The 13512-nt window shown below is 38.6% G+C and overlaps 1 protein-coding gene across 1 annotated transcript in view; it reads left to right on the forward strand.

Annotated features, from left to right (window-relative positions):
- Positions 1 to 7131, forward strand: part of Hmu (Hemomucin) — a 28494-nt gene extending 21363 nt beyond the window's left edge. The window contains exon 4 of the mRNA XM_067761431.1: positions 4007 to 7131. Coding sequence (XP_067617532.1) covers positions 4007 to 5168 — 1162 coding nt within the window. The 3' untranslated portion in view covers positions 5169 to 7131. The remainder of the gene's footprint in view (positions 1 to 4006) is intronic.
- Positions 7132 to 13512: the final 6381 nt, after the last annotated feature.

A 13512-nucleotide genomic window follows, 5' to 3' on the forward strand; every position in this document is an offset into this window, starting at 1 on the left:
GGAAATAAGGGAGCAAAATGGCTTCGAGCGTCTTTGCTACTGGCGATAGGAGAGATATCGGACGATACGACTCTCCTATGTTAGCTGGTTTACCAGGCTTTAGTAGCGGGACCACCTTGGCCATTCTCCATTTCTCGGGTATGACAAAGGTGGAAAGAGACAGGTTGAAGACCTGCGCTAAATATTTGAAACCCTCTTTCCCTAGGCTTTTAAGCATCGGCATGGCTATGCCGTCTGGGCCCACTGCTTTGGATGGTTTAGCGCGACCAATGGCGTCCTCAACCTCTTTAGCGGTGATGGTGATTGGTGACGCGCTGAATTTGTGTTTATGTGCGTGTCTGTTGGCCCTCCGTCTAACTTTGTCGACCGTGGAATGCATTATATATTGTCGGCAGAAAGCGCTCGCGCATTTTTTCGCATCCGACAGCACTTTGTCGCCAAAGGCGATGGAAACTTTGTCTTTGTGCTTAGTCGGATTCGATAGGGACTTTACGGTGGACCAAAGTTTACCCACACCGGTAGAGAGGTTACAACCTCTTAGGTGCTCCTCCCATTTCGCCCGCTTGTGTTCATCCACAAGCAATCTGATGCGTTGGTTTATATCCCTTATTTGGGGGTCGCCTGGATCAAGCTGCCTTATAAGGTCCCGTTCTCTCGCTAAGTTTGCGGCCTCCGCCGGGAAGTGGGGCCGGATTTCGGGAATTCTCCCGGCGGGAATGAAACGTGCCGAGGCGGATTCAATGACCTTGCGAAAGGCACGCTCCCCTTGGCGGGCATCAGTCGGGATAGGGAGGGCAGCAAAGAGGTTGTCTGTAAAGGATTTATATTCTCCCCACTTTCCTTTTTTAAAGTTTATGAAAGTGCGTTTTTCGGTGACGATGAAGTCGGCGGTACGCTCGAGCGAAACAAGTATAGGCAGGTGGTCGGATGCCAATGATACCATCGGCTGCCAGTTGACGCAGTTTACGAGTTCTGCGCTCACGATTGAGATATCTGGCGAACTGTGACAGCTTCCTACCATACGTGTGGGGGCGTCTCCGTTTATTGTGCAGAACGTCGTTTCTTCTATTTGATCCGCCAACATCTCGCCCCTACTGTCCGCCCGCAAATTTGAATGCCATAGATCATGATGGGCATTGAAGTCGCCTAAAATAATGCGATTGTTTCCAGTGAGTAAGGCTCTAATATTAGGGTGGTATCCACCGGGGCAACAGGTGGCAGGGGGGATGTAGATGTTGATGATTTCTAGGTTTGCATCGCCTGACCGGACAGATAGGCCTTGACGTTCTAAGACGTTGTCCCTGCGGTCGATGCCAGGATCAAATATGTGATATTGCACAGAGTGGTGTATTATAAACGCGAGGCCGCCTCCATTTCCGCTCTCGCGATCTTTTCTGTGGACATTATACCCAGAGCAGGACTGCAATGCAGATCGTGCTGTGAGTTTAGTCTCTTGAATCGCAGCAATGCGGATGTTGTGCCGCTTCATGAAATTGACTATCTCCGTAATCTTCCCAGTTAGTCCATTACAGTTTAACTGCAGAATTCTGAAGTGCATGAGGGGAGACGTCGCCACTCTGGGGGTAAGTGACGGGTGACTACGCCTGGGTTCAGGAAGGCCAGGACGCAATTGCTGTTGTGGCCCTGGGACTGGGCGTCCTTGGGCAAGCATTGGGGTACCCAGATGATTTGGGTTTGCGACCTGGCAACATGGCGCGATGAAACCCGCCGAGGGGTTGCCGTCGCGGAGACCAGAACATCTAGGAAAGTGGCACCACCCGAGGCAGGAGCTGCATTGGGCGGATGTCGCAAACATATATATTCTGTGCTGGCAAACGGTGCAAACGGAGGTAGGGACTAAGAGTCTGTTTCCCTGACCTACACGATTGCTGCCGGAAAAGAGGGGGGGAGAAGACGGGGGCAGGGGCTGTTGCTCAGCATTGCTTCCGACTCTACTACGAAGATTGTAGTTATGAGTGGTAGCAGCTGTTTGAGTTGTTGGCGCCGTAAGGCGCGAGCAGCAGCGGGTACTTGTTGTGGCTTGCTGAGCAGCGGGGCTGCTGGAAGGTAATGGGGGGGCGCTTAGACGTAGACTACGGGACGCCCTTGGGCGTGAACAGCAAGGAGCCACAAAAAATTTATAAAAGTTACGTGGACGTCGGGTTTTGGAATCAAGCCCAGAACAACCTGTCCGATGCAACCATCCCTTACACGAGACACACTGAACAGAGTATGACCGTCCTAAAAAGATTCTTTTCCGGCAGATGCAGCAAAACCATTTCTCAGGACCGAGGTCAGGAGACGGACCCGGATTGGATTCGATACCTTCCCGGAGCAAGAGAATATGGAGCAGTCCTGCTGCAAGGAGCTGCTGGGAGGATGACAATTTGTGGGAGGGACGAAACAAATTAAATGGGGTTACACTGAAATGACAGTCCTTGGTCGGGAAAAATCCCGAGTCGCTCCGGTACATAGAACCGACTGCCTTGGGAAGCGAAACTTTTTAAGTCATACGCGTCGGTTGAAGAACGTTCTGTACTCCAGGCGGATTTAAATCGTTTAGTTACTTGGTGTAATGCGAATTGTATGCCTCTCAACATAGAAAAATGTAAATCCATGTGTTTTTCACGTGGGAACATACAGCCAGCTTCCTACACAATTAATGGCCAAACTCTGGAAAGCGTTGATGTTTTTATCGACTTGGGAGTTACAATGAATTGCAAACTTAGTTTCAACCCTCATATTAATGCCACAGTCAATAAAGCGAGAGGGGTTTTAGCATTTGTGAAAAGATGGGCAAAAGAGTTTGGTGATCCTTACGTTACAAAAACCCTTTTTACATCATTGGTGAGGCCGATATTAGAATATGGATCGATAATTTGGAATCCGCGTTATCAAGTTCATGTAGATAAACTAGAATCAATTCAAAAACAGTTTTTACTTTTCGCCTTGAGAAATCTTCAATGGGACTCTCCGTATAATCTTCCTCCTTACACTAATCGATTAAAACTAATAAATCTTCCTACACTTGCAAGTCGTAGAGAAATGCTAGGTGTACTATTTATGGCTAGACTTTTAAATGGATCGATTTCAAGCCCATTTCTTTTGAACGAAGTAAACTTGAATGTTCCATGCCGAGTTTCAAAGCATTATAAACCTATAATTCTTAAACAATGTAGAAGCAATTTCCAACTACACGAACCTTTTCTATGTTTGTGTGAAGATTATAACTCTCACTCGAGAATAATTGATGTTTCGGACTCGCTCTTTGCCATAAAAAAGACGGTTCTATCTTCTCTTAATAATTAAAAAATTATATTTACTTTTAGTCTATTGTATTTTGTGAATCTATATTTCTCAGCTGATGAGTTTCTCTGTAGCTGAGCGGTTTTAGATCTCGGCGCTTAAGAAGCCACTGCCTCTCAAAGACTCGGTAACAAAAAAATTATAAATAACACATAAATAAGAATTAGGATACATACAAAAAAAAAAAAAAAACAGTATGTATGAACTAAAAAAAAACAAAAACAGGATTAGCCTGGTTTCATCGGGCCACTTGAGGCAGTGCGCTGCCACAACGTTCGAGAAAAAAAAAAAAACCGGTGTTGGACCCACCCAGGGTAATTTTTTGTTAGCGCGGCCGAAGGCCGCCAACGCAGAAAGGTGTTCTGCGCAAAAATACTATGGATCACACCCCCGGTTTCGGAGGGACCCGTGGTCATTTTTCGGTTTCTCGTTAATATCTTTTGAACCAATGAAAATTTTTATTTTCCGCTTTCGGATTATTAATACTGTTGTCAAGCAGTCGACCCCTCAAGTAGACTTTTACATTATCTCAATTTAAGGTTATTAACTACTAGCATGACTATCTGGAGATCTATTTCATATTCTAGGTCATACAACATTAACGAGTTAATTACGTATTTGATATATTTGCCCTACTATCAATAGTTTTATAATGTTAAATACTAATTGCCACCTTTATTTTCATTTTTACTTTTTCTAGCCTTTTCAAGTATGACCGCGTCAACAACGTTAGCAAAGTCTTACTGGACGAATTATTCTTTGCAAATGGTGTAGTGATCAGTCCAGAAGAAGATTTCGTTGTTGTTGCCGAAACTGGAGGAATGCGTTTGACGAAATATCACCTAAAAGGTGGCAAAGTGGGACAAAGTGAAGTTTTTGTAGAAGGTTTACCTGGTCTACCGGATAATTTGACTCCCGACGCCGAAGGTATTTGGGTACCACTAGTACTTGCCGCCGACAGTGAACATCCGAGTGCCAGTAATATTTTTGCCAATTTCCCAAGTATACGAGTATTTTTGGCACGTCTTCTAAATCTCTTTGAACTACCATTCCGTCTAATAAACAATGCTTATCCTAATAAATTGGCACAACAATTCATACATTTTATCGGACATTGTGAGAGCACATTATTTATGGCGCCTAAACGTCAAACAATTGTAAGATTGGATTGGAATGGCAATATTGTTGGATCGTTACATGGTTCTGATAAATCGGTAGGACATGTTTCACATGTGTTGGAGTTCAACGATTATTTATATTTGGGTTCACCGTTTAATCGATTTTTGGCACGTGTAAAATCACCGCGAGCTGGCCCTAGGCAACCAGAGATTAAAGTGAAAAATGTGAGGTATGAGGGTGTGGGACTGGAAGCATCTGTTAAACCATCATCACAAGCTACTACTACAACAAAGCCTGCTTCTACTAAACCACTAACTAGCAGTACGACTGCAAAACCGACTACAACGACAACTAGAACAACCAAATCACCAACAACGACTACAACAACATCACGACCCATTACCACGACTACGTCTAAACCAACGACGACTACTTCTAAAAAACCAGCAACAACTACAACTCAGAAACCTAAGACAACTTCGAAACCAACAACAACCACTCAGAAACCAACAACTACAACAGGAAAACCGACAACAGAAATACCTAAGCCAGCACCAAAACAAGCAACAACTGCAGCACCAAAAGCGAAGCCAACAACTCCAACTACAGCTGCACCAGGAACGGAACGTGTGCTCCCAGAAAATCCAGCACCAATAAAAGAAGAAATACCAAATGATACAAAACCACCAAAATACGATAAACTTAGAGTTATTACCAAAACTGGCGAACACGTCGAACTTTAAAATGCAACTAACATCAATCATTAACTAAATGTGTACAGACGTACATACATATGTACATATCTGGTATCTAAATACATATGTGACTTGGAATCATGGAACGACCCTATTGTGCGAAAATACCGTTGTTCACTTTTTGAGTGATTCTTATAGGAAATTTAACGCTCTTTCCAATGGAACAAACCGCAGTTTTTTGTCTTTATTAGTTTTTTTCAAAAATCGCATTTAAAGCCAAATCGGACCACAAATATTTTTGAAATATTTCGATCCATGCGCCACCTATCGGAGATTTTTTTCTTATCATTGCATTGTCATCGGGTTCTGAACTTTATTCCAAGTTTGAAGCTTGTAGCGGGAAGTTACTTAAATTTTAATTACAATATTCGTTCAAAACGGCCGGCCGCTACACAGAGTCAAGCTAAACAAAAACTTTAAACGCGTTTTTCTCGAAAACTTGTTTTCGCACAATAGCGTCGTTTCATGATTCCAAGTCACATATATGTAATAAACGTTACCTTCATTGTCATCCATCTAAGGTATCGTTGCCGCTAAACGCAGTAGCAAATAACAAGAGCATGCGCAAACGATATTAGCGTTCTTTTAAATATACATACATGCGTATGTATTGTGACAATGCTTCGTAGCAATAATTCTAGTAAAAATGTATATCTCCGGTTTAGAGTGTCTACCTGCTGAATCCTCCAATTTCGCTTTTCATCAAATATGCAAATAGTATTTTTCTTGCATGCTCTTTAAAATAAAAATTGTATGAGTTAGCAAGCTAGCTCTCTAAGCCTACGAAATATATTTGATGCAAAAAAGAAAAAAAAGACTCGTTTCTTGTACATTCCATGAACGAATATACATACATATGTATATTCCAATTTAATTTCGAATTCAAATTTATTACATATTGAATATGTAAGCGTTATTAACGCGCTGTCCTTATTTATTAGTCATATTTTTTTTTGTCTACTACATTCCGTATATTAAGAGAATATGGTATAGGTCTGTCGTAATAAACAGACTATGAGGGTGAGGTGGTTAGAGGTAAACAAATTTTCAATTATAAATTTTATATTTCTGCTTAAGATTGTTATAAAATTAAAAAGGTCTAGTTAATAATTTTTGTATCTAATGTTTCTACGAAATTTTTAATTTCTAAACAGCATAAATAAATTTGAAACAAATGCAGATTTCTTTAAAGTATGTAAAATTAGTGTAATATGTAAAATAAGTATAATATGCTGAAATAATTTGCCGGCGATTATAGGAATGAACATAGTGTATTGATGATTTATAAATAGCTCGCAATAAAAATAAAATCTCTTGTAAATCTTCTGTAAGAAATGTACTTATAAAGAAAGTTCAGTGTTTTGTGTATTTTATGTTGAAAATGCTGCTATAGCAAATATAAGCTACGGAGAGTGAACAAGATTTTTTGTAACTATTGCGAAAGTTTTATCAAAAATGCAGTTATTACGACTCTTCTCAGATAATTATTGGTCGAAAAAGTAAAACCAAAACTAAAGTTTATTTATACTCATTGAAGTATGCCTATTTTGCACAAATTAAAAAAAAAAAATGAGATCGTGATAAATATATTCTATCTGAAATAATCTTAGAGAAGCACACAAACCATGTCGAGAACATATATTTCGATTTGAATAAGAAATTGTTCTTTGCAAGAAATTCAATATTTTTAGCAGATCTTTGTAAAGAAATAAATTGAAAATATATAAAATAAATAATTTAATTAAAAAAGTAATTTTTTTTAAATTAGTTTTTCTGTACTCCAAATGAATTTTTAGTTAAAAATGCATTTAAAGTTAAACCGTTTTTGAAATAAGCCCTTCCGCCTAATTCTGATAAAGGCGTTATTCAAAAAAAGTTAAAATTGGGTGTTTTTGACAAAAAAAATCCTCTATGGAGCGTTCCTCAAGAAAATAAAATTAAACATTAAAAATAGCAGAATTGGGACCATAGCATTTGTATCCGGTTAACATAAAAAAAAAAAAATATATGTATTATAAATATGTTAAAATAAAATTTGTCTCACTAAAAGTTTAATTACACTGCAACATTTGCGCCAACTAACTGTTTTTAGGGGATTTATCTGTAATCAAAAAGTAATTTCCCCATTTGTCGAAGTTGGCTGGACCAAATATTCAGATTTTTTTAATTGTTGTGCCTGCCGTCTTTCTTTTATTAGTTGTATATATTTTTTGCTCTTATAGAACAGATAATAAAGGGTCAAAAGGTAAAAAAACACACGGACCTTTTTTAATCAGATTTGGAATAGTGGGTTCCGTGTCGCCCTAACCTATAACAAGAAAAAAAAAAACTGGTGACTGATGTTTTTTTGGAGGTTAAAATCGATCTCCCAATTCTGATTCGGATTCGACGCACCAAAATTCATGCACCATGTTCAGCTCTAATCTCCGAAACTGAAAAAATGGCGGGTTTTGAGGTTAAGGCCGTGCTGGAACTTCCTAGGCCAAACCGAAAAAATAGCGGTTTTGAGGTTAAGACCGAACCCTAGGCCAATTCCAAAGCAGATTAGAATTCAGAGAAATGCATGCGAATACGTGTTTTTTATAACCAGATCCTCTAAATTTTTCTTTTTTGTGTAGCTGTGTGAGTCTGCCTTTTGACTCCTTATAATTATACTCAGCTGAGCAGAGCTCACAGAGTATATTAACTTTGTTCGCATAACGGTAATCCGTGACGGCATAAACTAATCGAGATAGATATATACTTATATATATCAAAATGATCTGGGCGAAAAAAGAAATTCATTTAGCCATGTCCGTCCGTCCGTCCGTCCGTCCGAAAACACGATAACTTGAGCAAATTTTGAGGTATCTTAATGCAATTTGGTATGTAGGCTCCTGGGCGCTCATCTCAGATCGCTAATTAAAATGAACGAAATCGGACTACAACCACGCCCACTTTTTCGATATCGAAAATTTCGAAAAACCGAAAATGTGCGATAATCCATTACCAAAGACGGATAAAGCGATGAAACTTGGTAGGTGCGTCGACCTTATGACGCAGAATAGAAAATTAATAAAATTTTGGACAATGGGCGTGGCACCGCCCACTTTTAAAAGGTAATTTAAAAGTTTTGCAAGCTGTAATTTGGAAGTCGTTGAAGATATCATGATGAAATTTGGCAGGCACGTTACTCCTATTACTATATGTGTACCAAAAAAAATTAGCAAAATCGGATGACGAACACGCCCACTTTAAAAAAAATTTTTTTTAAGTCAAATTTTAACAAAAAATTTAATATCTTTACAGTATATTAGTAATTTATGTCAACATTCAACTCCAGTAATGATATGGTGCAACAAAATACAAAAATAAAAGAAAATTTCAAAATGGGCGTGGCTCCGCCCTTTTTCATTTAATTCGTCTAGAATACTTTTTATTATAATCTCACGGTTTTATAATAATAATTCATTTATTTGAATTATATTAAGCGATACAGAAAACAGTTTAAATTATGGTAAGAAAAATCTTCGACTGAAAAAATATGACAAAACATTTTTTTTTATAAACTTGAATTACATAGATTGCTACAATTTCAACACCCCTTCTCAATCATGTAATCCTAGCTTACAACATAAATTATTAAATCTACTTGTATTTAAAGCTTTTGTAAATAAATCTGCTAACTGGGCTTCGGTATTGCTTGCAGTCAGTTTTATCATGCGCTTTGCAATCATGTCTCTTAGAAAATGATGTTTTATGTCAATATGTTTTGTGCGTTTAATTTCAAAAGTGTTTGCCATTCCAATGCATCCATTATTATCTTCAAATATTTCTATTGCTTGATCTGTGATTTGTTTTAAGTTATTCAATAAACCATGTAACCATACTGCTTCAGTTACTGCCGCACTCAATGCTATGTATTCTGATTCGCTAGAAGAAAGCGCAACGGTCGGTTGTTTCTTACTTGACCAAGAAACCGTACATCCATATACTTGAAATACAAAACCGCTCACTGATTTCAGATCAGTCACATCACTTCCCCAATCTGCATCAGCGAAACCAATAAGAGGCTTGTTAAGAGTTTCCTTGAATATCAACTTCTTTCCTTTGGTGCCTTTGAGATACCTCAAAACTCTCTTTAGCCATTGCCAATGCTCTTCACTTGCATTCTGCTGATATCTCCCCATGTAGCCAATTGAAAAACAAATATCAGGTCTTACGCAAAGCATAATGTACATTAGGCTCCCTAGCAATTCTCTATAGGGCTTGTGACAACTGGATTTTTCTTTACTTTGCAATAGTTGTAATCCTTTTTCCATAGGACTTCGCATATTATTACAGTCTTCCATTCCAAATTTTCTCAATACTTTATCAATACTAGCTTCTTGTGATAAAGTAATATGATCACCAAAATTCTCAATTTTAATTCCCAGAAAATATTTCAATTCACCACAATCTGACATTTCAAATTTTTCATTCAAAGTCTTCTTCAAACAGTTAATAGAAGCAATCGGCTTACCAGCAATAATGAGGTCATCGACATACATTGTTACAATTAAGAAATATCCATTAGAAAATTTAGTGTATAAACAATAATCATGATTTGATCTTTTGAATCCTATACTTAACAAATGTTTATTGAATTTTTGGTTCCAGCATCGTGGTGCTTGTTTTAACCCATACAAAGATTTACGTAGTTTGTACACTTTGTCTGGTTCTGCTTCAATGCCTTCTGGAATAGCCATATAAATATCTTCTTGCAATTCACCATGTAAAAATGCTGTTTTTACATCTAGTTGGTGAAACAACAAATGCTCATGTACACCAACTGCTGGCACAACTCTAATTGTTATAAGTTTGGCTACTGGAGCATATGTTTCATTGTAATCAATTCCTTCCTTTTGCAAGAAACCTTTCGCTACGAGACGAGCCTTGTAACGAGTTGGATTGCCATTCCCATCTTCTTTTACTCGTAAAATCCATTTACTTTTAAGTGGCTTAACATCCTTCGGAAGAGATACTATGTCCCAGACATGATTTTTGTACATAGATTCCAATTCCTCATCAATAGTTTTCATCCAACAACTCACATCACTTCTACTTTCAATTTCTCTATATGTTTCAGGATAACCTGTAGGAGTATAGGCAGCCGAAGTAGCTCTATACCCAATAAAATAAACAAACAGCTTTCGTGAAGTTCGGCGCTCTCGTTCACTACGCCTAAGAGTATGCTCATTTGGAACATCGTTATTCTTTGAAGGAATTTCTTCACCATCATTCTCATTTACAACGTCATTAAATGTATTTGTTTCATTTTCCTGCTCTAGTTCTTGCTGCTGTGGCTTTCGTTGTTGTTGTTGTTGTTGTTGTTGCTGTATCATCTCTTCGCTGGACATTTTTCTGCGTACTGGAACAAAGTCAGAAACACCATCTGCCACGAGAACCTCATCATCTTTTTCCCCTTCTTGCTCGTGGTAGCGTTTAATACGTACTTCTTTATTATCAGCTTTGTTAAGTACTTCCTCTTTAAATAGGAAAACTGATTCATCGAATACGACATCTCGTGCAATTAATATCTTCTGATTTTCTATGTCCCACAGTCTATACCCATTAGCAACACAACCAATCATTACTGTCTTACAGCTCTTCGAATCTAACTTCTTCCTCTTCTGATTGGGTATCCATGCGAATGCCTTACAACCAAATATACGCAATTTACTTACATCTGGCTTTACACCATACCACATCTCAGCTGGTGTAATGAAACCATCCAATGACATTGTTGGACTACGATTTATGATATATACACCTGTATATACCGCTTCACACCACATTCGCCTTGGCACGCTAGATTCAATCAACATTGATCTAACTTTTTCCAACAAAGTCCTATTAAAACGCTCGGCAACTCCATGTTGCTGAGGTGAATAGGCAACCGTTGATTCCACTTGAATCCCCTTCTTTTTGTACCAACCTTGTTGCTCATTGGAAAAGTATTCCCTACCATGATCAACAGTACACAACATACATTTTGAAGCATTTTTATTTGGGAATCCAAATGTAGAAAATTAAAAAAAAAAAAAAAACAATTTGGGGGGAGGGGGGGATTGTCAGAGCATAATTTACAAAAGTACCGGAGGCGTTACTTGACTTGAGTAATTGAAAAGTAAATTCCTCTCTCGACGAACAAAAATCACACTCTACAAGTTGCTGATCATACCTGCCTTGATGTATGGCTCGGAATTATGGACGGTGTCGAGAGAAGATGAGATGGCTCCTGGATTGTCGAATGCAGTATAATGATGAGCTGTATGCGCTTTACGCAGATATGACGATATAGCAGCGAATAAATACCCCAAAGGGTTCGCTGGCTAGGTCATTTTATACCATTGAACGAAGACGCTCCGGTCAAGAACATATTTCAGTCGACACTGCAGTTTGGAAGCAGAGGTAGGTGGGGGGGGGGGGGGCTCCGCTGAGTTGGGAGAGGCAGGTGAAGAAAAACTTGGCAACGCTTGGTGCTCCCTACTGGCGCCAGCTATCGCGAAACAAAAATAGCTGGCGTGACCTGTTACGAAACGACCAAAATCGTTTAGGCGGTTAAACGGCAGTTAATGATGATGAATTGATACCTCGATGCTTCGACCCCTAAGAAGGATCTTGTACAAGGTAATCGACTACGAAAAATACTCGGTATTTGTTCAAAGTATTCGAGTATGTACTCGTTGTTACTCGTATCGGAACAACCTGTTATCTCAAACAGAAAAATTACGCTTAGAGCGCCATCTGTTTATGTTTACCAAGACTTGGCTTATTCTTCTAATGCATAAAAATTTACAATGTAAAGAGGTAGTAAATAAAAGAGGGAAATACGGCTTTCAAAAAAATGTTAACAGCGCGTCAAAGAGCTCATTGCACCTTTTCAATCACCAGGGGCTGTATTCAGTAAGTGTAAGTTTTAAAATTCACATTTTCTTTCATAGAAATTATATGAAAAAAGAAATTCAAAACTCACAGTTACTGAATCTACCCCCAGATCTTAGGTAATTTTACTTTGCACTAAATATTCCGGATACCTACTAAAATAATCTCGTTAAAATGGATGCGATACTAGAAGTCCTCTGCCAGTCTAGTCTAGATAGTTCAGCGTCAAAACAAAGAGTATTTGGCGATTATATAAATATTTCTTTAATTTCATAAGCGTTTTATGTTTGCTTTTTTCCTAATTAAAAGAAAAATTAATAAGTAAGGAGGTTAAGTTTGGGTGTAACCGAACATTACATACTCAGCTGAGAGCTTCGGAGACAAAATAAAGGAAAATCACCATGTAGGAAAATGAACCTAGGGTAACCCTGGAATGTGTTTGTATGACATGGGCATCAAATGGAAGGTATTAAAGAGTATTTTAAAAGGGAGTGGGCCATAGTTCTATAGGTGGACGTCTTTTCGAGATATCGCCATAAAGGTGGACCAGGAGTGACTCTAGAATGTGTTTGTACGATATGGGTATCAAATGAATGGTGCTAATGAATATTTTAAAAGGGAGTGGGTCTTAGTTCTATATGTGGACGCCTTTTCCAGATATCGCCATAAAGGTGGACCAGGGGTGGCTCTAAAATTCGTTTTAACGATATGGGCATCAAATTAAAGGTATTAATGGGGGTTTTAAAGTGTGGCCCTTAGTTGTATATGTGAAGGCGTTTTCGAGATATCGACCAAAATGTGGACGAGGGTGACCCAGAATATCATCTGCCGGGTACTGCTAATTTATTTATATATGTAATACCACGAACAGTATTCCTGCCAAGATTACAAGGGCTTTTGATTTCGCCCCGCAGAACTTTTTCATTTTCTTCTACTTAATATGGTAGGTGTCACACCCATTTTACAAAGTTTTTTTCTAAAGTTATATTTTGCGTCAATAAACTAATCCAATTACCATGTTTCATCCCTATTTTCGTATTTGGTATAGAATTATGGCATTTTTTTCATTTTTCGTAATTTTCGATATCGAAAAAGTGGGCGTGGTTATAGTCGGATTTCGGCCAATTTTTATACCAAGATAAAGCGAGTTTAGATAAGTACGTGGACTAACTTTAGTAAAGATATATCGGTTTTTGCTCAAGTTATCGTGTTAACGGCCGAGCGGAAGGACAAACGGTCGACTGTGTATAAAAACTGGGCGTGGCTTAAACCGACTTCGCCCATTTTCACAGAAAACAGTTACCGTCATAGAATCTATGCCGCTACTAAATTTCAGAAGGATTGGTAAATTTTTGTTCGACTTATGGCATTAAAAGTATTCTAGACAAACTAAATGAATAAGGGCGGAGCCACACCCGTTTTGAAA

The sequence above is a fragment of the Eurosta solidaginis genome, chromosome 1 (assembly GCF_040869045.1).
Source record: "Eurosta solidaginis isolate ZX-2024a chromosome 1, ASM4086904v1, whole genome shotgun sequence".
Taxonomy (NCBI): Eukaryota; Metazoa; Arthropoda; class Insecta; order Diptera; family Tephritidae; genus Eurosta; species Eurosta solidaginis.